The 23,848-nt window shown below is 46.6% G+C and overlaps 1 protein-coding gene across 3 annotated transcripts; it reads left to right on the top strand.

The window, feature by feature from the left end:
• The first annotated feature begins 9,192 nt into the window (after window positions 1–9,192).
• tnk1 (tyrosine kinase, non-receptor, 1) lies at window positions 9,193–23,227 on the top strand. 3 transcript variants are annotated; one of them, XM_079490797.1, is made up of 14 exons: window positions 9,193–9,239; window positions 12,115–12,297; window positions 13,549–13,619; window positions 13,724–13,921; window positions 14,590–14,742; window positions 16,250–16,527; window positions 16,631–16,757; window positions 18,413–18,559; window positions 19,202–19,296; window positions 20,788–21,024; window positions 21,308–21,384; window positions 21,758–22,254; window positions 22,343–22,438; window positions 22,592–23,227. In XM_079490797.1, exons 2-14 carry the CDS (start codon window positions 12,135–12,137, stop codon window positions 22,748–22,750), a joined length of 2,298 nt encoding a protein of 765 aa, XP_079346923.1. In that variant the 5' UTR covers window positions 9,193–9,239; window positions 12,115–12,134; the 3' UTR covers window positions 22,751–23,227. The 3 variants fall into 3 exon arrangements, with proteins under 3 accessions (XP_079346923.1, XP_079346924.1, XP_079346922.1); XM_079490798.1 differs by lacking the exon at window positions 9,193–9,239 and adding an exon at window positions 9,255–9,509 and having other exon boundaries at window positions 13,733–13,921; XM_079490796.1 differs by lacking the exon at window positions 9,193–9,239 and adding an exon at window positions 9,255–9,509.
• The last annotated feature ends 621 nt before the right edge of the window (window positions 23,228–23,848 follow it).

Here is a 23,848-nt window from a genome sequence, read left to right as displayed (position 1 = left end):
CCTTTGGGTCCCCTGGCTCTGAACAGGGCGTCGGTTCATAGAACGTAGCAGTGAATGGGGTGGTGACAGGACTGGCAGCTGCTGCAGACTCTTCCTTGATAACTGGGACTCTTGGCTCTGAACAGAGTGTCATTTTGGAGACAACAGTAGTGGTGGGGATGATGATAGTGATAGGGATGATGACAGTGATGGGGTCTGCTTGCAGCTGCACAGCTGCAGTTATCACAGCCTTCTCAAACATTGCTGAGGATTCAGGACTGGCAGCTGCAGCATACCTGTCCTCAACCACCTCGATCCCTGGCTTTGAACAGGGTGCATCTTCATAGAAGACAGCTCTTAGCAGCATGGCTGCAGGCTTTGCTGCTTTCTCGAACTCCACCAAGGGTCCAGGACTGGCATCCACTGCAGATTCTTTGTAGAAGGCAGCAACTGTGGGGGTGGTGGGGTCTGCTTTCAGCTGCATGACTGCAGGGCTCACCACTGGACTGGTGGCCGATGCAAACTCATCCTCAATCGTTGGGGGCCCTGTCTCTTTGTAGATGCCAGTAGTGACAGGGGTCAGTGCTATTGCTGAATCCACCAAAGGTTCCGGACTGGCAGGCGCTGCAGACTCTTCCTCGACTGCTGGCTCCAAACAGGATGCCGGTTCGTATTCAGCAGTGGTGGGGGTGGTGACATTCATGGGGTCTGAATTCAGCTGCATGGCCTCTGGCTTCGCCACGTATTTAGGTGAGGGTCCAGGACTTACAGCTCCTGTAGACTCTTCTTCAACTGGTGGGATACCCGGCTCTGAACAGCGTGACTCTTCATCGAAGGTGGCAGTAATGGGGGCAGTGACAGTGGTGGAGTCTGCTTTCAGCAGAGTTGCAGGCTTCGCCTCGTCGTTATCTGGCGAGGGTTCAGGACTGGCAGTCATTGCACACCTGTCCTCGATTGCATCGTAGAAGGGAGCAGGGGTAGGGTCTGCTTTCAGCTGCACAACTGCAGGCATCGCATCTTCTGCCTCTGCAGAGGGTTCAGAACTGGCAGCTGCCGCACACTCGTCCTCAACTGCTGGGACCCCTGGCTCTGAACATGGTGCCTCTTGGCAGAAGGTAGCAGCAATGGGGGTGGTGATAGGAGTGGAGTCTGCTTTCAGCTCCACAGCTGCAGGCTTCTCTGTTGTCTCTGAATCCACCAAGGGTTCAGGACTGGCAGCTGCTGACGGGGTCATAACAGGAGTGAGGTATGCTTTCAGCTGTACGACTGCAGGCTTTTCATCTTCTTTGGCCATTGCTGAGGATTTAGGACTGGCAGCTGTCACACACTCGTCCTCAGCTGCTGGGACCTCTGACTCTGAAGAGGGTGTCTCTTGGCACAAGGCAGCAGCAATAGGGATGGTGACAGGGGCGGGGTCTTCTTTCCGCTGCACAGCGTCGAGCTTCGCTGCTTTCTTGGACTCCACCAAGGGTTCAGGAGTGGCAGCCACTGCACACTCATCCTTGTCCACTTGGACCACTGGCTCTGAACAGGGTGTCTCTTTGTAGATGGTTGCAGCAATGGGGGTGATTACAGAGGTGGGGTCTGCTTTCAGCTCCACGGCTGAAGGCTTTGCTGAATCCACCAACGGTTCTGGATAGGCAGCCACTGCAAACTCTTCACCAGCTGCAGGGTCTCCTGGCTCTGAATAGAAGGTCGGTCCAGCAGCTGTGGGGGTGATGTTAATGAGGTCGGATTTCAACTGCATGGCTGCAGGCTTTGTGACCTTCTCGGACTCTGCTGAGGGTTCAGGACTGGCAGCCACCAAATCCCCCTCGACCACTGGGACCCGTGTCTCTGCACAAGGTGTCAGTTGGTAAAAGGCAGTTGCCGTGACCGCGGTGGTGGGGTCTGCTTTCAGCAGCACAGGTGCAGCCTTCGCCACTTCCTCTGAGGGTTCAGGACCAGCAGCTGTTGCAGACTGGTCCTTGTTTGCATCATAGCCGGCATCAACGGTGGGAATGATAACAGGGGTGGGGTCAGCTTTCAGTTGCACAAGCTTTGCATCTTCTTCGGCCAGTGCCAAGGGTTCAGGACTAGCAGCTGACACACACTCATCCTCGAACCCTGGCTCAGTGATGGGGATGGTGACAGGAGTGGGGTCTGCTTTCAGCTGCACGGCTTCAAGCATTTCTGCCTTCTTGGACTCCACCAACGATTCAGCAGTGGCAGCCGCTGCACACTCCTCATTCACTGGGACCACTGGCTCTGAACAGGGTGTCTCTTTGTAGATAGCTGCAGTCGTGGGGTCAGTGACAGTGATGGGGTCTGCTTTAAGCTGCATGGCTGCAGGATTCACAGCCTTCTCAGACTCTGTGGAGGGTTCAACCGCTGGGACTCCTGGCATCTCTTCATAGAAGGCAGCAGCAATGGGCATGGTGACAGAGATGGAGTCTGCTTTCAGCTCCACGGCTGCAGGCTTCGGTGACTTTTCTGACTCCACCAAAGGTTCAGGACAGGAAGCAGACTCTGCCTCAGCTGCTGGGTCTCCTGTCTCTGAATAAGCAATCATTCCATAGACGGCCACAGCTGTGGGTGCGGTGACATTTATGAAGTCAGATTTCAGCTGCACGGCTGCATGCTTTGTGGCCTTCTCAGACGCTGACTGTTCAGGACTGACAACCTCTTCCTTGGTCACGGAAACCTGTGGCTCTGAACAATGTGTCAGTTTGTAAAAGGCAGCTGCAGTGGGGATGGTGACAGTGGTTGGGTCTGCTTTCAGCAACACAATTGCAGCCTTTGCCTCTTTCTCTATATCTGCTGAGGGTTCAGGACTGGCAGACTTGTCCTTGATTGCTTCATAGAAGGAAGCAGAGTTGGGGGTGATAAACGGGGAGGGGTCTGCCTTCAGCTGCACAGCTGCATGCTTTGCATGTTCTTTGGCTGCTGAATGTTCAGGAGGACTGGCAGCTGCCACACACTTGTCCTCAACCCCTGGCTCTGAACAAGGTGTCTCTTTGCAGAATGCAACAGTTATGGGGATGGTGACAGGAGTGGGGTCTGCTTTCAGCTGCACAGCTTCAAGCTTTGCTGCTTTCTTGGACTCCACCAAGGGTTCAGGAGTGGCACCCACTGCACACTCCTCGTTCACTGGGACCACTGGCTCTGAACAGGGTGTCTCTTCATAGATGGCTGCAGTGGTGGGGACAGTGATGGGGTCTGCTTTAAGCTGCATGGCTGCAGGATTCACAGCATTCTCAGACTCTGTGGTGGGTTCAGGACTGGTAGCTGCTGCAGACTCATACTCAACCGCTGGGACCCCAGACATCTCTTCATAGAAGGCAGCAGCAATGGGCATGGTGACAGGGATGGAGTCTGCTTTCAGCTCCACAGCTGCAGGCTTCGCTGGCTTCTCTAACTCCACCAAAGGTTTAGGACAGGAAGCAGACTCTTCAACTGCTCGGTCTCCTGGCTCTAAATAAGGTGTTGTTCTGTAGACTGCAGCAGCTGTGGAGACGGTGACATTGATTATGTCAGATTTCAGCTGCATGCCTGCAGGCTTTGTGTCCTTCTCGGACTCTGCTGAGGGTTCAGGACTGGCAGTCAGGGAAGACTGTTCCTCGACCACTGGGACGCGTGGCTCTGAACAAGGCATCAGATCGTAAAAGGCAGCTGCAGTGGGGGTGGTGACAGTGGTCGGGTCTGCTTTCAGAAGCACAATTGCAGCCTTTGCATCTTCCTCTGGATCTGCTGAACGTTCAGAACTGGCAGCTGCTGCAGACTTGTCCTTGATTGCTTCATAGCAGCCAGTAGCAGTGGGGGTGATAACAGGGGTGAGGTCTGTTTTCAGCTGCACGGCTGTAGGCTTTGCATCTTCTTCAGCCACTGCTGAGTGTTCAGGACTGGTAGCTGCCCCACACTCGTCCTCAACCCCTGGCTCTGAACAGGGTGTCTCTTTGCAGAAGGCAGCAGCAATGGGGGTGGAGATAGGAGTGGGGTCTGCTTTCAGCTGCACGGCTTCAAGCTTTTCTTCTTTCTTGGACTCCACCAAGGGTTCAGGAGTGGCAGCCACTGCACACTTCTCGTTCACTGGGACCACTGGCTCTGAACAGGGTGTCTCTTCATAGATGGCTGCAGTGGTGGGGGCAGTGACAGTGATGGGGTCTGCTTTAAGCTGCATGGCTGCAGGATTCACAGCATTCTCAGACTCTGTGGAGGGTTCAGGACTGGTAGCTGCTGGAGACTCGTACTCAACCACTGGGACTCCTGACATCTCTTCATAGAAGGCAGCAGCAATGGGCATGGTGACAGGGATGCAGTCTGCTTTCAGCTCCACCAGCTTCGCTGGCTTCTTTAACGCCACCAAAGGTTCAGGACAGGAAACAGACTCTTCCTCAACTGCTGGGTCTCTTGGCTCTGAATAAGGTGTTGTTCTGTAGACTGCAGCAGCTGTGGAGGCGGTGACATTGATTATGTCAGGTTTCAGCTGCATGGCTGCAGGCTTCGTGTCCTTCTCGGACTCTGCTGAGGGTTCAGGACTGGCAACCAGGGAAGACTCTTCCTCGACCACTGGGACCCGTGGCTCTGAACAAAGTGTCAGATCGTAAAAGGCAGCTGTAGTGAGGGTGGTGACAGTGGTTGCAGCCTTTTCCTCTGCCTCTGTATCTGCTGAGGGCTCAGGACTGGCAGCTGCAGACTTGTCCTTGATTGCTTCATAGAAGCCAGTAGCAGTGGGGGTGATAATAGGGGTGAGGTCTGTTTTCAGCTGCACGGCTGTAGGCTTTGCATCTTCTTCAGCCACTGCTGAGTGTTCGGGGCTGGTAGCTGCCCCACACTCGTCCTCAAACCCTGGCTCTGAACAGGGTGTCTCTTTGCAGAAGGCAGCAGCAATGGTGATGGTGATAAAAGTGGGGTCTGCTTTCAGCTGCACAGCTTCAATCTTTGCTGTTTTCTTGGACTCCACCAAGGGTTCAGGAGTGGCAGCCACTGCACACTCGTCTTCGTCCGCTGGGACCCCTGGCACTGAACAGGGTGTCATCTCTTTGTAAAAGGCAGCAGCAATGGGGTTGGTGACAGGGGTGGGGTCTGCTTTCAGCAGCACAGTTACAGCCTTCGACTCTTCCTCTGTATCTGCTGAGGGTTCGGGACTGGCAGCCGCTGCAGACTTCCCCATGATTTCTTCATAGAAGGCAGCAGCAGTGGGGGTGATAACAGGGGTGAGGTCTTCTTTCAGCTGCACAGCTGCAAGCTTTGCATCTTCTTCGCCAACTGCCGAGGGTTCAGGACTGGCAGCTGCCGCAAACTCATCCTCAACCACTGGCTCTGAACAGGGTATCATCTCTTCGTAGAAGGTAGCAGCAATTGGGGTGATTACAGGGGGGGAGTCTTCCTTCAGCTGCACAGCTTCAACCTTTACTGCTTTCTTGGACTCCACCAACGGTTCAGGAGTTGCAGCCAATGCACACTCGTCCTTGTCCACTGGCTCTGAACAGGGTACCGTTTCTTCGTTGAAGGCAGCAGCAAGGGGGGTGATTACAGGGGTGGGGTCTGCTTTCAGCTCCACAGCTGCAGGCTTTGCTGGCTTCTCTGAATTCACCAAGGGTTCAGGACAGGCAGCCACTGAAGACTCTTCCTCAGCCGCTAGTTCTCCTGGCTCTGAATAGGATGGTGATCCGTAGACAGCAGCATCTGTGGGAACTGCAACATTAATGAGGTCAGATTTTAGCTGCACAGCTGCAGGCTTTGTGGCAGTCGCTGCAGACTTCTCCTGGCCTACACCCTGTCCAGGGCCAAAGTTAGGTTTCTGTGCATGGATCTCCTGTTCAAAGATCTTCTTGAGCTTAAAGACTGATGGTAATTTTGTCTTCACAACAGCAGGCTCCTTCCATTCCTTGGCCTCCACCGAGGGTTCCAGGCTAGCGGCCATTGCAGATTTGAACACTAATTTTGAACATGGTATTGGTTTGTAGAAATCAGAAGCGGTGGTGATGACAGGCGTGGGGTCTGCTTTCAGCTGCATGACTGCAGCCTTTACCGCCTTCTCGACCTCAGCTAAGGGTTCAGGGCTGGCTGTCGCTGCAGGCTCCTCCTCCTGGCCTGCACCCTGTGTGAAGCCAAGCCAAGCTTGGGTTGGCGGGCCCCGGTGAACTACCATTCTTCTCTCTCTTGGATCCTCCTTTTCAAAGATTTTCTTGAGCCTAAAGACTGAAGGTCGTTTTGGCTTAATGACAGCAGACACTGCCTCTTCCTTGGACTCCACTAAGGGTTCAGGAGTGGCAGGCGCTCTAGATTCTGTCGGAACCTCTGGCTCTAAACAGGGTGTCTGTTCATAGAATGTAGTGGTGGGGGCAGGGACAGTGGGGTGTGTTCTCAGCTGCACGGTTGCAGGCTTCACTGCAATCTTGAAATCCACTGAGGGTTTAGGACTTTCAGCCACCATAGACTTGTCCTCAACAACTGGGACCCCTGTCTCTGTACACGGTGCCTGTTCGTTGACAGAAGCAGGGACAGAAGTGGGGTCTGCTTTCAGCTGCACAGTTGCAGGCTTTGCCACGGGTTCAGGGCTTGCCACTGGTTCAGGGCTATCAGCCAACGTACACTTCCCCTCCTCCTGGCCCACATCCTGTCTGGAGCCAAAGCTATGTTTCTGTGCATAGACTGGTGGACCTCGTGGAACTCCCACTATTCTCTCTCTGCGACCTTCCTGGTAAATGATCTTTTTGAGCCCGAGTTCTTTCTCCTCCCTCTTCACAACTTCCTCCCTCACCGTAAGCTTCGTTGCCATCTCCCTCAACGCCATATCCCACTCATCTAAATTATCTTCCCATGCCTTCAGTCTCTTCTCCTCCTCTTCCAGCGTTTTCTTCTCCACCTCCACAAGCTTCATTATCAGCTCCATCAACGCCTTCTCCCGGGGATCTAAATTGTCTACCATATGTTTCAGTCTCTTCTCTTCCAGCATATTCTCCTCTTGCGTCTTATTCTCCAACCCTTCTGCCTCTTTGACTGTTTTGTGCTCAGTAGGCATGATCTAATTCCTGTACATTCACATAACTATATTAATTAGTATGTTACTTGACTGCTTCTGCTGTTTGAACGCCATGCTATGGCCTGGGGACTTCTATATACAGATCATTCATGATGTATGACGTACCATGACGTCAACAGCTTACGTTATCGCCCACCTTTTCCACAATTTTGAAAACACACCTTTTGCCCCTACAACAGACTTTAACCACTCATGTGATAACAACATATCACACAGACTGTTTTCATATGCCAATTGGTATACCAATATATTTATGAACACGAGGTCCATTCATCCCCACATTGAAATCACACGATGTGCCAGTGTAGAACCCTCAACACACATGAATGCATGCACACGTCTCTCTCTCGCGTCTCTCTCTCACGCACACGCACACACACACACACACACACACACACACACACACACACACACACACACACACACACACACACACACACACACACACACACACAAACAAAACAGACACAGACAGACAGACAGACAGACAGACAGACAGACAGACAGACAGACAGACAGACAGACAGACAGACAGACAGACAGACAGACAGACAGACAGACAGACAGACAGACAGGCACTTTTGTTTTTGTAGGTTTTTAATTTGTTTTGTTTTTTTTGCAGTTCTGTACTGTCGCTTTCCTCTGACCTCTGACTTGCGCAAGCAGAGCGCGCAAGTACTGCGATCAGCTGGGTATGTATGTATGTCGGTGTACTCCACCGGGCAATAAGGGATTCTTGGTGACGTAACTAGGGTATGTTTCAAGGTTGGTAATATATTGAATATTACTGTTGTAGCAAAAATCTCAAATATCATTTGAATTGAAATCCTGAATTATTTTTTGCTATTTTTGAATTGGAATCCTAAAAAAATACAAATACATTGGACATAAAAAGACAATAATATTTTAATACTACTCATTAAGCTACTAATTTTATAAGTAATTAAAGCAGGTCATGTTGGCATGTTTGGAATTGTAAAGGTCCCCACACACCGAGCACGTTTTTCGGATTTTTAGTGCCGTTTCTCCATCGGTTTTCCGAAAAACGCGCCCAGTGTGCAACCACCTTAACAGCTGAAATCAATAATATATCAGTATTCCGATATTAACCGGAGGGCCACATTAAGTGAAGGTGGGGGCCGCATGTTTTTTTGAGTGGTGCAACCAGTCCCTTACGGAGCTATGTGTGTGGCTGGCTGCCTGGGTGCCTGGGTATGAGCACGAAAATAGCATGGTTGTTTTTTACCACCTGTGCGCAACCTAACACAAACACACACGCACATATTAACTGTATATATGATGATTTCGGGTGTGCCAGTACAGTACAGTGACAGTACAGTACAGTAGGCCTATAGTAGAGGGTACAGTAGAGGGACCCCGACACGGTAACTCTGTCATTTCTCGACCGTTTCGGATGTGGGGCGGCTCGCCGGAATCGGGCCGGCACCCTGGCTGTGGTCCTGTGGGTCTGGAACTTTCGGGGACCCCCACACGGAGTTGCACCACTCACTTCACACGGGTGTGATTTTTGTTGTTGTTGTTATTATCATTGGTTTGGTTCTTGATTCTGTACCTACCATTAGCTTTTCCCTTCAGGGATCAATATGTTTATGTCAGTAACACTTTGAATGAACATTCGCTCTGTTGAGAAATCCAGAGAGAGGAGTTTCTCAATTTGCCTACTGTACCAGGAAGTGCAAGGTGCAAGGAGGCGGGCTCCACTGTACTGCTGTATTTACATTTACAAATTGCAGCCCAAGTGAGAGGCAAAAATCCTGCCAGACTAGTTTGACAGCAGCAGGCCTGGTGGAGAGTGGGAGCGTCATTCGAGTTTCTTTGGCTCATGCTTTAGCCCCTGGCAAGTTTCGTCCACAATTGAAGTCAAGCATGTTGTGTAGCCTACAGTAGTAGACAATAGGGACAATCATACCCTGTTGATACAGTCTTAAAGTAGGCCTAGCCTATTTTAACATGACAGTTGCTGCTTATATGCAATTTCATAATTCTACATAATAAAAACAATGAAAACAGTAGCAGTTGATGGGTGACTCTGAGGACAAAATACTGTGATCAGTGATCAATAGGTCTACTACTTAGCAACAAGCATTCAATTCAAGCAAGCTTGTCTGTTTGAATCTGTTTGAATAAATTACAGTTGTGGAGGGAGGGATTACAAGAGGGCAGGTGGGAAGCAGGAAGGGGCGGAGACTGAGAGAGCAGCTGAAACACACAGGTAGATCTCAAAAGGGTTACTTTCAGATTCACCAAAAGAAAAGGGGACTATATAAAGCCTATCGTTTACAAGATTGCCGAAAACTGTAGTTCCAAAAATGAGGATTACATGACGCTAAACTCAGAAGCATGTTGTAATTTTGTGTGGAGAAAAAAAAACCTACGAGTCGCTGGTGCTCTAAATGGCTATGGATTATGTCCTGTTGTTGTCCTGATGTTTAAGGAACTGCCTGCCAATCTCCAGAACACTGGTTATTTCTGTTAACGGAAGGTAATTTTATCCTTATCGATTGTGACTGGACTTTGGTTGAGACACCCAGTCATACAGTAGGCCTACTGAACTACTTTTTCAAGTTAAATTTATCGCGTGTGATCGAAATTGCACCTTGCTTTCCAATCCTTAGACAATTAATTGTCCTATCCCATTCCCTTATTGTCGTTGTGGGATTAGGGTTAAATAATTGTACATTTAAAATGGGTTTATGTGTGTTGATGGCAATCGTTTACTGGCGAAATAATTCTTCGCCGTTTTTGTTTGAGAGGCACACCCTTGGAAGACAAAGATTAGACTGATACAGTTACATTAGTTGTTTGTTCTGCAATCCATTGAGTGGTGACATGTGTCATTGCGGTTCTTTCGAGGGAACTGGTTATATTTTGATTCGATATTAGGTTCACTTGCCAAAGGAATGTAAATGTAAACAAAGATTCCTAAACCATGATCAAATGTCTATGCCCTATGTGGTAATGATGTTTGCCTACAATAGCTGTTGTGTTGATCAACTTGAAGGCTTTTCTAATTATATCATTAGTCATGCCTGATCAAAGCTTAGCCCAGTAGCTGTAAACTTTTGTGTGTGATAGATAGATACTAGATTCAACATAGCAGCAGTCCAGTCCACAAACATTGTAGTTGACTGAGGATTATTCAGTGGTTGTGTTGGTTAAAGATTGACCTGGAGAACATTATCTTCAGTGCAGTGCATGACAAAACTGACCCCTTTGTTTACCAGCTTACATTGCTTTGCTGCATAGTGGCCTTTTAGAAATCACACACTGTGAATTATAGTTGGGTGTGTTTGGGAGTTGTCTCTGTAAAATGTCTTTAAACAAAAATACATATCGTGCCCAGGCTAGTCCCTTCCATTCACTTTTAGCTATTAGAGTCAAGCACTTTGTCTTGTGTGAATGTTTTATAGCATGCCATTCACCTCACAGAAAGGCATTCAATGCAGGCACACTGTAATTCTTATAACCCCCAGTATATAAAATCAGTCATATGTTAAAAAAAAGTGTCAGGGGTTTCCAGGGTAGTTGACACAGGAATGTTAAGGCCTCTCATCAAAGTCATGCCCTCCACTGTAAACCAACTGATAACACGTAGGGAGAGAAGCTGCTTTATTGCAGTTCCAAGACCTGCAGGAATCATTTTTACTTTCAAGCAAGCTAGGATTTATGGCTATTGATACACTTTACTTTACATTTATTTTAATGTTCATGATCAAGAGGAAGTAGTACGACAAGCTTTCTGATACGACAAGCACTCTGGTCTTATAGGGTAACCTCAGGAGATGTGAGTATTGTTGGTGTAATTACTTAAAATATTGAAGTAACTAGAGGGCGTGTAAGTGAACGTGATCATGCCAGAGACATCAGGGTCATCCTGATGTTTCCTAGTGCAAGTGTGTCTTCAGTATTGTTGCAATTGAGCATCTCGTGTTAAGTGTTTGTAGATAGGGCAGGCTACTGTTGCATAATTACCGTGTGAAAAAGATCAGGTTGGACTGGTACTAGTAGAGCACCCCTGTACTGTTGACAAGGTAGCATTTGCATGTCTGCGTTTGTGACACTGCTTCTAGGATTCCATGGAAGAGCACAGGCTGAAGTAAGAGCATCTTTGCACAGCTTCAATACAGGAACGCAGCCATCTGTTCCCCTGTTCCTTTGTTTCCTTCATGCCCTGTTTTTCCCTATCATCTTTCACCCCTTTCCATTATTGCATCCCATCTGTGAAGTGATCATTTAATTCTGTCCCATGTATCAAAATCAAAAGGAAATAGTATTTTTCCAACATATTTCTCTTTTTAGTCAGTGTGTGAATGGTGCTATTCTTAGGGCCTGGATACAATAAACTTGAATCGGCACATAAAGTAAATTAAGTGCCTGTTTGAGTTTCACGACACACCCTCCTTCCAGCAGGATGCAAACTCATTATACATCATTATCACAACACAACAAACAAGAAGTGCCATTCTCTGCTTCCACATGACACAACAAGGACTATCACTATGTAAACATAGTGACACTGTCAAACATGACTGCTGCTATTGTACCAGGACTGATACTGTGCATACCCAATGTGAAATACTCGGATACAGTTGTTACTTTTACTTTTATACACAAATCCTAATTTTAATATATATACTGTACTGGATAGAAGGAGAGGCTATATATAGTGTGCTTAATTTTATTGTAATCTTATATCCTTACATGACTAGTGCTGCTATTGGCGACTAGTGTGCTTACTGATCAGCTGAGCTGTTTTTTTCATAGCTGAGCACATTTACTTAAAGCAAACAAATAAATGTAACAAATTGTAAATACTTAAACTGGACTCGGACACACTCGCAAAGTTAAATGAACACGCAGGACTTTGTTGTGTGAAAGATAACAATTCAGCCCGTACAGAGATGAAGCCTTCAGGCCTATTCATAGTCCAGTTTTCGGTGATAAGGTGACCACCGAAAACTTCAACATGACGTCACGCCGCGGTGGTCACCACTCACAAGACACATCTCTCTGTTTTTACTCGCCTCTTCACAGAAAACTAGACTATGAATAGGCCTTTAAATGTAGCTTTACCCTTTTTAATCCAGAGTGGCGGTGGTGCCTGGTCATGGTGATGGACCAGGACACTCAGTGGCTCCACAAGCTCCTGGCTGAAGTCCAGTTGGAGAAGTTCTACCTGCGTGTCAGGGATGGCCTCAACATCACCCGCATCGAACACTTCGACTACGTCAAGGAGACCGACCTGGAGCACATCGGCATCAGCAAACCTGGTTAGTCAACCACAGGTCTTTTTTTTTTTGTGCAGCCACTCCAACTGGAACAGCAATGTGTGTGTGTGTGTCTGTCTGTCTGTCCCTATGTTTAGAGTACCAACAGGTGACAAAGTGGAGCTGTTGAGCTTCACACTGTGCACAGCTGCATGCTTTTTTTAGTGAGTTTTTAGCAGCCATTACGTGATTTCGGGTATGACAGTACAGTACAGTAGAGGGACCCCCTGGGTACCTCCACACAGTAACTCTGTCATTTCTCGACCGTTTCGGACGCGGGGTGGCTCGCCGGAACCGGCGTGGCCCCCTGGGCACCTTCCTGGGGTCTGGATGTTCCGGGGACCCCTGAGGGCCCCCACACGGTAACTGTCATTTCTCGACCGTTTTGGACACGGGGCGGCTCGCCGTAACCGGGCTGGCACCCTGGGCACGTTCCTGTGGGTCTGGAAGTTCTGGGGACCCCCCGGGGACCCCCACACGGAGTTGCACCACTCAGTTCACACGGGTGTGATTTTGTTTCTTTTTAAGATATTCTTTGGTCCTTTTTTTGCCTTTATTGATAGAGTAGCAGTAGATAGATGGGCGGGGGGGGGGGGGGGGGGGGGGCAGTAAAGTTTGTCAGGATCGGGACTCGAACCCGCAACACAGTCATGCTGGATTACCAGTCATGGTGCCTGGACCGCTATGCCGGCCCAGGCCCAACCACAGGTCTTTGATCAATGCTGTAATTACCATGAGGATTACAGTAGGTGCACAAAAGACAGACAGTCTATTCCAGGAATAAAGTGTCCCTTATAGGCTTAGAGATTTTTTTGTGTTTTAGAGCAGTGGTTTTCAACCAGTGGTCCTTGAGAGGGTTCCTGTTCCAGTTGGTCCCCAGCTAAATGGAGAGTTGGTAACCAAATGGACCTTTATAGATCTTTCACTCTTCTTGAGAGCGTAAAATAAAACCAAATGGACCTGTATGGCCTTGATATGAAAAGGGTTGAAAACCACTGTTTTAGAGAATAGAATAGTTAGAATTTGCCATCTTGGTGATCTGTCATCTGGATTGCACCTGAGGCATGCAGGTCAAATACGGCTCAGTGAACATAGTTTAAAGTTAGTAAATTGTTAATAACAATGAATGATTTAGGAATATAAAGGATAAAAAGCTCAGGTGATGATTTAATTTTCAGTCTGGTTTCTATAAAACTAGACTCAAAATGTTGCATTCAATATTTAACCCACATCTCTTCTGTCCATGCCACCCAGCACAAAGAAGATTATGGGATGCCCTGAAACGCTATAAGATAAACATGCGGCCACGCTCCTGGATGTCCAAGGTAGAATATAATACTTTTCGCACGTGTTCTCAGAATGGCAGTGTATTGATGTTAGATTGCCCATTTTGATCATTCCATAAGAACGAAGTTATTTCATTCATTAGTGTGCACAGGTGGTCGGTGTTCGAAGCGGTCCAGAGGGAGAGTGGAGCGGTGTGGCTCCAGGACAGTGCCAGGAAACCGCAGCCCCAGCTTTACCGAGTCTCATCCAAGACAGTGAGCTGATCCTTGGAGAGAAGCTGGGCTCTGGTTCCTTTGGGGTGGTCAAGAGGGGAGAGTGGCACACCCCTACAGGGAGAGTGGTAAGGGACTTCATATACATATTTGATGATGGTCAGATTAGGGCTGCAAGTTGTAACTATTATTTTCTTCATTATTATTTGTATTATTATTCAGAATCATCCATTTTATTAAAAAAACTATACCTGGAATTGATATAACACAGATGATACAATGGTATCATGCAAAAATAGGCAGTCTCAAAGATCAATTCCCCCTCACCAAAGGAGATATTAGGCTTCTAGGCTACAGGCAATACTGCTAACAGTAGATTCACATTCTTTCCACTCCTTTCCAATCAGTGGTTCTCAAAAGTTCCGACAATAACAACCTTACCTCAAACCCTAACCATAACCGCAAGCACAGAGCAGCGCCAACCTTAACGCATGTTCGCCAACCTTAATGCATGTTCGCCAACCTTAATCCGGTCGTTTTCCGCATGTCGGACCAATGACTGGTCGGAAAAGCGTACGGACCCCGTTCTCAAAGTGGGTCCCCAGCGAAATCGGCAGCAGTTTAAACATTTGAGACCTACAGTATTTAGCCGAGCTATGAGCTCACAGCACGTGTAGATCTGCGAAAAAAAAATTATGGATGATCCTGGCACAAAATATTTTCAGACGAGGGTCTGCAGCCAAAAACATATGACTTTGAAATATGAAACATATGAAACTATACTCCCTTTTTTCAGATGTCCGTAGCGGTAAAGTTACTGAGGACCAGTTTATCAAGACAAACGGAGACACTGACAGACTTCCTCCAAGAAGTGACCACCATGCAGTCACTGGATCACCCCAACATCATCCGTCTCCACGGTGTCGTGCTCACACAGCCACTCAAGATGGTAATATTTTACAATACACAGTTCTGCATGTATGTAACGTCGCACCCGCTTCGAATGTTATCACCCCTTAATCAAGAGAATGTTCGTGATCAGAAGCTTAGAATACAGCCAGAATGTGATAATCACACATACTGGGAAACACGGAAGTGAAACTATGGGAGCGTTTGCTTTTTGTGACCATGACCGAGACGCGCCGTCTCTGGTGGCCTTGAGCCACGTGAGGCACCGCCGAGCGAGGCGCTAGTTGAGCGAGCCGCAGTGTCGAGCGTTGCGGCGGCCATAATATTAGCCATATTCCAATGTCATGATAATGGTTGATTACGTGTATTTAATACAGTGATAACACATAAATCCGTTGAACATCATGAGGCCAGATACTTTTTGCCAGGTGAAGCCTGGCCTATATTCGATGCCGCTGGCTTTAGCGACTTTGGCGCGACCTAGTCATGATTGGTTGCCCGAGTCTGACCCCATACTCTGAAACGCTGTGCGGCTAATGTTATGAGCCAACTGGAGCTACAGGAAAGGCATACCAAAACACAGTAATTGAACAAACAAAAGAACGTCTGAAACAAACAGAGGCAGAGGTTGTGACAGAGAAATTATACTTATTTATAAAGGTCACTAGATGTTACCAGTACCACACCACAGAAGTCGACCTGCCCACAATCAGCCAACCTGTAGAGTGCAGCATTGGCACTGAACAGCGTATTGTGATTTGTGTGTCTTTGTCCTCAAATGACACACAGAACGTAACTTAATATCGACAGCTAAAGACTGAACAGAGAGCGGGATGCCATGCCATTGTTAGACTCTTTCTTTGGCTCAGTAATTGATTTTTGTTTCCCCTATGTGAGGGAAGCAAACCGGCACTGCCTTCCATTTTCTCCATCACCAATTCCATTTATTCACTCTATTGAATCATAGCAGGAGATTGTGGACATTGAGTTACATTAGGAGAAGTGATTTGTGTAGTTCAGCGGGAGGGGACTTTACTTCATGATGGTAGAAGCAATATGTTATGGTCTATGGCTATTTATCAAATAGCAGCATTTTGGAAGGGCATTCATAAAATGGGGCAGCAGTGGCTCAGCAGGTAGTGCAGGTCTGGGACTCTGAATGTCCCCGGTTTGATCCCCAGTTCCTCCTGGCAGTATGTCGAAGTGTCAACGTGTCGAAAATAAAGCAGACGTCACGTCATTCAAATAAATACATTTTTGTGAACACTCATGATTTGTCGAATTGTGTGTGTGTGTGTGTGTGTGTGTGTGTGTGTGTGTGTGTGTGTGTGTGTGTGTGTGTGTGTGTGTGTGTGTGTGTGTGTGTGTGTGTGTGTGTGTGTGTGTGTGTGTGTGTGTGTGTGTGTGTGTGTGTGTGTGTGTGTGTGTGTGTGTGTGTGTGTGTGTGTGTGTGTGTGTGTGTGTGTGTGTGTGTGTGTGTGAAAAGTACTTTGAAGGCGCTATATAAATGCAGTCCATTTACCATAAAAGGTCTTTCCTTCCCCTAGGTAACAGAGTTGGCCATGTTGGGCTCACTGTACGACATCCTGCGCTCTCGACACTATGAGTACCCACTGCTTCGCCTCTGGCTCTTTGCCACGCAGATCGCCGCAGGCATGGCTTACCTCGAGGGGCGGAGATTCATCCACAGGGACCTGGCTGCCAGAAACGTGCTGCTGGCGTCCAAAGACTTGGTCAAGATTGGTGACTTTGGCCTGATGAGGGGCCTGACCCAGGATACGGACCACTATGTTATGAGTGCACACAGACGGATCCCCTTCGCATGGTGAGAGTTGTAGAGAAAAGGATAGACTAGCACTGTGCCTGGATCTACCATCTTGTTTGTGCTACAGTACATGCCTCGTCTCATACGTCTCCTCCTCATGCAGGTGTGCCCCAGAGAGCTTACGTGTGGGATCCTTCTCCCACCTCTCCGACGTGTGGATGTTTGGTGTCACCCTGTGGGAGATGTTTACCTTCTGTGAGGAGCCCTGGCTTGGCCTATCTGGCAGACAGGTGCGTATCTGCTGCAACACAATGACACACCATCAAGCTAAATGTTTAGAACGACCATTCCATTCCATTCAGAGCTTCAACATTGCGTTTGTTCCGCACTTAATTTGATTCTGTTCTTATGTATTAAATAATGTCTTTATTAGTTGATTAATCAAAAGCTTTTACTGGCCAGCCTTCTTTTAACCTTTTTTATAGTTTGATTGATTGATTGATTGAAGAATTTATTAACAGTTTGCAGAATTACAGTACATTTCAAGCACAAACTCAATACAAAGGCTGTTAACTGTGAGTGGACGACCCAATTAAGCATTACACTTGTTTCCAATAGGGTCCACCATGTTCAAATCATCAAAACATTTAGAGACGTACAAATAGACACTTCTATAGACAGAACAGGAATTCATCATAAAGGAGGTAAAAAGGGAAAAGAAACATATACAGTGAGGGGGAAAAAAAAGGGGTGGGCGGTGGGGGGGATTCACGTTCAGCTCCGTTAATTTGTTTTTTTTCCTTGGAGGAGCTGCGTTGGGTCCCCAAGTTGGCTCAGTGGCCATACCTTGAGTTGGCTGTGTGGCCGCGACCGTCTCTTGTGTTGTCCTTGCGTTCGTGTTTGAGGGATTCCGATTTTACAGGGGCCAGTTTCGAATTGCAGCCGTCCGTAGGTGCCCTTTGAGAGTGGTTTTGAAAGAGTCAAGGGATTCGCATGTCTTAATGACAGTTGGTAGGGCGTTCCACATTTTGGTGGCATAGGAGCGAAAATAATTTAGTCCCTTGTTTGTGCCGAATCTGGGTTGTACATGGTTCGTTGCACTCCCTCTGGTGTTATGGGTGTGGACTTCGTTAACATTAAGGAAGTATCTAGACAGGTACATGGGTATCTTGGTGGTGTATCGAATCTTGTGGACCAGACCCATTGCAAGATGCTGTACTCTGTCGTCGACCCTAAGCCATTCCAGCCTGTCGAAGTGGGCAGGGGTGAGGTGGGTTCGGGGGGCTAGGTCAAGTAGGAGCCTGACCAGTTTGTTTTGGGAAGTCTGGAGCCTGGTTTTAAGGGCCTTTTGAGGTGCTGTGGTACCAGGAGGTGCATGCATAGTCAAAGAAACCCTGTACAAGGGCTCCTGTTAAGGTCTTCAAGGTGTTTTTGTTGACCAGTGAGGAGATCCTGTAAAGGAATCTTGTTCTATGGTTGACCTTTTTGATTACGTTGGTGGCCATTTTATCACCGGTTTTTATAGTGGCCTACCATGTCTTTTCTAACTATTTTATCTTTTTCTTTTATATATTTTCTTTTTACCATAGCATGGGCACATATTTATGAATATGTTTGAGATTTGTCACAGAAGATGAGAAGCACTATTCCTTAAAAACTATTGAAAATTAAGTATTATTATTAGGTTATCCATAGCAGTAAGCGTCATCAGGTTTCCCAGCAAAGTAGATAGTAGTAGGTTGTGAACACAGATGTACCCATCTATACTTGACACTCCAGTTTTTGTGTTATTAATAGTGGTGTGGTCTCTGTTTGTAGTGGTGTCTACTGATCCGTGTATTTATTTTCAATTGAAGTCTTCACCTATACCACTTAATGGTTATAGCATGTTTTGTTTCACAATGTTATTGTCTCTTGGCTCAATCTCTCCTCTTTGCTTACCCAGATCTTGTGGCGTGTGGAGCGAGAGGGCGAACGGCTGGAGAGGCCTCCAGACTGCCCTCAGGAACTGTACGCTGTGATGAGGAAGTGCTGGGCCTGCAACCCTGTAGACAGACCCACCTTCAGTCAACTCACTACACTGGTAGCAGAGGTCAGTCAACATGGACGGACAACGCTGGCACCGGTCCCTTTCAGCAATGACCCTCTAAACAGTTTTTTGGGGAATTGTAAACATAATATTTTTCTGGTAACAGAGTCTGTTGCCAAAGTGACTTGTGAATTACCGGTAGACGGTAGTACTATAATTTGCAATAGGACTAGGCATAATATTACAGTAAAAAGAACAAGGGAGTCTAGAAGATTGTCACAATAATGTTCTTGGTATTTAACTGGTATTTTAGCAGCCTAAAATGGCAGTTAAATAAATAACCTTTCAAAATGTCATGATGTAACACAAACACTGAAGCTGCAGCGCCCTCTCTTTTTGGGGTACATATTTTGAAGTCTAAATAGTGACAATGGCCCTAACTTTGTCATTAATGACCATAAATGTATTGTAATGCATTAATGTACAAGTAATAATATTAACCTATTTGTAAAATTATTCCATTATGACTTTGTTACTGCTGCTATTACTAACAAAAATAATCACATGAAGCATTACTTACGTATATAATGCCCACCAACACTGTCCATTACACTGTACAGTATATACACCTGTAGGTATTTGTATTCACTAAATCTTTATATACACACTTTACTCACTCCTTACTGTTTCTGTCCATCTCCTCAGGCTCAGCCAATGGAGGTGCAAACAGCGAGAGACTTTGCAGAACCCAGGAAACTTACACTGCAGGCCAGTGACCTGGTGACCGTCATAGACCATGGGTGAGAGTGAGAGACATTGAGATAAAGAAATAAGAATAATAAAAGAACCCTATGGAAACAACGGTCTAATATTTAGCTCAGTAACGGGCCTTAAAATGCTGCTTACTCAAAGCTGCATTCCAGCCCTCATTTGACTCATAGTATAGTTCTGTCATTCCAACTCAAGTGGCAGAGCAAGAAACAAATGGAGGGAGACCACTTACTGAATTTACATTTCTTCTGGCAGCAATGATTTTCTGAATTTGCTGCCCAAGGAAGAGTTTTACACGAAATCTGTTGATTTCTAGCTATTTGTGTTAATCTGCCTAGACAAACGGTCAAAATGTGCATTTGAAGTTGAACTGTAGACATTACAACCATCTTTTGAAATGTAGAAAAGTAGTCTCCCTCCTCATCTTGGATTTTGTCTCCTTTGGAACCCTAGGACTAAGGACTCTTCCATTTCTTTCACACTGTGTGTATGAGTGTGTATGAGTGTCCTGGGCCAAAGGGCCTCAAACTCGACATGTGTGTCCCATATGACCCGGGGATGTGCAGTGCCACGTGTCAATTTGATCGGACCAATGGTTTCCAAGAATAAAAAAATAAACATCTGTGGAGGACACACCGAATCTCATGTGTGTTTGGGCGGATTGTATGCATCGGCCTCTGTGATTGGCCAACCCTACCGTTCGGCTTCACAGATGCTTGTGCCGCATCGCCACTAAGTGGCAGTGTGTGCCATGGAACAGAAAGTACGAGAGCTGTGGTCATCAGTAAAGGAAGTGAACCGAAATGGGTGACATGATGCATGTGGAGCTGACAATGGGTACAAGAGTACATCAGATAGCACAACCGGTATTGCCAACTTGCATGGCACGCCGGTCTAGTCTATTCTACTTGTAGTGTATTGTAGAGCCAATATTCTAGGGCCAAGATATGGTACATTTAGATTGTACGGTTGTACCCATACATTATGTTAGAAAACTGAGGTATTTATTTTCATATGGAATATGCTAGATGGCAAGCTGGTGGCACTCAAATACATGGGATTAATGTTACAGACTTGACATGACGATGTGCTTGTTTGATAGCAAGGTAGTTAGCTAAAAGGCTTGTAGTTTACCAGAATTCTCCAGCTAAAGCCCGGGATAATTATTTTGTCTGATAATGAAATTAGTACCGTAGGTCCACAAAGAACCTCTCCTTTTACTATGCAAATTGCAGAAAATAGTCGATCTGCAATCTCACAACATGTTGTGAGCTTGTAGAACTGTTATTTTTCACCCGAATGGTCACCCCAGAATATGAACGCTAGGGTTCAAAGGGTTAAACAATAGGGAGTCTCTGAGATATAGGCCCTGGAGTGATGCAACCGTAGGCATGATTGAGGTCACATGCTGTAGACCAGAGGACCAAAAATACAATATTGAATAATTATACAATATCAGCGCACAGTAAAACACTTGTGTATTTGTATTAATTTGGCGCTTGATTTATTTATTTGTGCAGGCTGGAGCTGAGTGAGTGGAAGGGACAGAACCAGAGGACTCTGGCGATGGGCTGGTTTCCTGCCAGCCTTGCTGCACCATATATCGCTGCCCCCAGCAATGCTGCCCCCAACCCCACTCCAGCTCCTCTCTCTGCCTCAGCCCACATCTCTGCCCCCCTGAGGGGCAGTCTGCACCACGCCGGACATGGAGACATACGCCCTGAGCGCAACTGGGGCACGCCGGAGCGCCTCGAAACGTCAGTGAGACCTAATCAGATCCGTTAGCTTCTTCTGGTGTTTTGACAATGCAGGCAGCGCTCAATTATACAATTGCAAATTCAAAGTGTATAAACCCAGTACTCGTAACCTAAAGAAAGCTTTCTGGTTGAAGACATACAGCTGGTATTATGTAAAAGTTGTCAGTTTTGGAACTCGCACATACGGTCCTCTCAATATAATTTAATAATTCATATATTATTTGATCTTCTGTCAAGTCAGTCTTGTGTGTTTACTGTGGAACTATTCTGACCTCATTCACAGTAGTGGAAACACGAGGACTCCTCTGGCCACAGTGGCCAGCAGGGAAAAGGAGGTCTCCAATCTCCAGAAAATGGCAGGTAAGAGCTGCAATATACTGTAGATTACTGATTATGCCAATGTACTGTCGGACAAAATGCATTTGATGCTATTCAAACACCAACAATGCTCTGCTTGTTGCATCTGTTCTACATGTTGTCCTTTTGTCACTTTTATACTGCTTTTAAAGTAACTGGTGGTCTGACATGTTTACATTTTCCATAGCATTCCGTGTTTTGTACCGAACGTTAACCTACCATAGATGCCAGAATGAGGACGCTCATGCAATCTGAGAACCCATCGGCAAATAAAGGAGAAACAGCACCCTCTTTTTAGTTGGCGTGGGTCGACAGTCTGTCTCGAGAGACTAGGGTTCATGTGGTTAAGTGAGTCTCTCTCTCTGTCATTGTACAGGTATAACCCGGAGCCTAGAATCCGTGCTGAGTGGGCCCCGGAGTAACGATCCGCCAGGCGGCGTTGTCAGAGTGGACGTGCAGGGCAGACCCGCCCCCAACGTGATGGTGGCCCGTAGCATGGTAATGCAACAGGACCAACGTAGGTTCAGCGAGGCCAGTATCGCACCCCCTCCGCGGCCTCCGCCCCCTGCCTTCAAGCGCCCCAGGCCTGTGGCCCGAGATCGCAGGCCCACGGTCCATCCGGTCCAGGGCTTTTCGTGGCCTCCTCCTCCACAGATGGTCCCCCAGTCCCAACCGCCGCAGGTCCAGCCTCAGCCGGGCAACAGCGGCAGCAATCTGGCTAAGATGGCTCACATGGCCCGATCAACCCCACAGCTGGATGATCAACCAGACAACAAAGATGGACGGGATCAAGAGAGTCCGAGAGTCCGAGAAAGGGAGAAGGAAAGGTACTCACCTCAAGTGCAGCAAACGAAGGACGTGCTCATCTCGAAGGTATGAACCGATTTATTTTGTCCTATACTTAAAGTACAAGTACTTACTTTTCAGTGTGAATGATCAAGTTTCTCTGCTACCTCATCAGGTCATGGAGGCGGTGCATGGGGTAACCACTGAGGAAGCCCATGGTGCTCTTCGCCGCAATGACTGGAACCCAATGAGAGCTCAACAACAGCTAAAGGTTCGACCCTCTGTTAACTAATTCAAAATATAACATTACATTTACATGCTCACCTGTTTGCGTTTTTCAATTGGGTTTGGTAACACACTTGTACAAGAAGTTAATGGACAAAATAAATTGGCATTTGCTTGTCCTCCTCCTTGCCTCTCTTAGCTGGAGCAGCTGTACTCTTTAAGCTTGTGTTCCAGAGATGACTGCATGCGAATCCTCTCCAAGTACCAATGGAACCTCCAGTCGGCCAGCCGCTACCTCATCCGAATATCACGGGACGACAGGCCTGGGCCAGTCATCAGCTCCGAAAAGCGAGTTTAAAATGACGAACAAGATCAAAAAGAGGCTTCAGAGCAAAGGAGATGGCTGATGTAAAAAGAAGCAAAACTTAAAATGCATCTTATTATTACGGTATGTATAAATCCAGGAATCGCTGTGTGTCTCTCCCTTCTTGCCCATTATGGAGATACCAGAACTGTCCCAAGTTGGTGCATCAGACATACATGACTGACATAATAGACTGGCCTCAAAGTAAAGTACTTTGATAAAGGGTACTAACGTCACGGTACGTGGTACCCGCTGCCGCTAACGGGTACTACACTAGTTTATATATATAAGAGTAATTTTTTCCAACGGCTGTTTTTATATTTATATTGAAGTGTTAGCTACTGCATATCTGTTTGGTTTTTATAAAAAATAGTTTATCAAATGATGAATTTGTATATATTGTTGTAATTGTATGATAATTACATATTGTAGTAATGATTATTGTCTTCAATAAATTGTCGATGAGTTGAACTCTCAAAGCATTTCCTTTCCTTTGCAAGCACATGACACAAGTCAATTACGGCAGTGGTTCTCAAACATTTTAATTTGGGATGTCCCAATTTGATATGCATTAGGCCATGTAACCTTATTTGATACCATTTTGATCTCTGGGACCCCAATCTATAGTATCACAGTATCAGAGCGTACAAATTGCAGCTCAAGTTTTAATTCTAGCTAACGGAAAGTAAATGGGACTGCATTTATACTGTATATAGCTTTTCTAGTCTTACACTCATTGCACTTTACAATGTAGCCAATGTGAAAGGACAAAATGCATCATAAAACACGAATACATTATGTTATAATTACTCAACATTGTTGCATGTTCTTACATGACCTGAGACATTGTTGCCTTTCTGGTCTGAAGCAGGGGGTTTCAAGCTTTGATATTTCGCAGACCCAGGGTAGCACTCAAGCACGGGGGGAAATTAAAACATTGTTGCCTGTTCCGCACAGGCCTCTGAATCAAGCTTCCATGTGTAGCTAAATACATTCTCAAATTATTCTTTATCTTTTATTATTTATTATTATTCTGCTGCCATGACAACGGTAACTAGTTTTATATAAATAGATTGATGGATCAATAGGAAG

The sequence above is a fragment of the Electrona antarctica genome (assembly GCF_951216825.1).
Source record: "Electrona antarctica genome assembly, chromosome: 21".
Lineage (NCBI taxonomy): Eukaryota > Metazoa > Chordata > Actinopteri > Myctophiformes > Myctophidae > Electrona > Electrona antarctica.
Note: the sequence above shows the minus strand (reverse complement) of the source record. Positions and strands in the feature narration are given on the sequence as shown.

Coding starts and splice junctions, on each gene's coding strand:
- tnk1 (XM_079490797.1), top strand. CDS start 12,135: ATGGTGATGGACCAGGACACTCAGTGGCTCCACAAGCTCCTGGCTGAA. Junction 16,758..18,412: donor TTGGCCTATCTGGCAGACAG/GTGCGTATCTGC, acceptor TTGCTTACCCAG/ATCTTGTGGCGTGTGGAGCG. Junction 19,297..20,787: donor GTGACCGTCATAGACCATGG/GTGAGAGTGAGA, acceptor TTATTTGTGCAG/GCTGGAGCTGAGTGAGTGGA.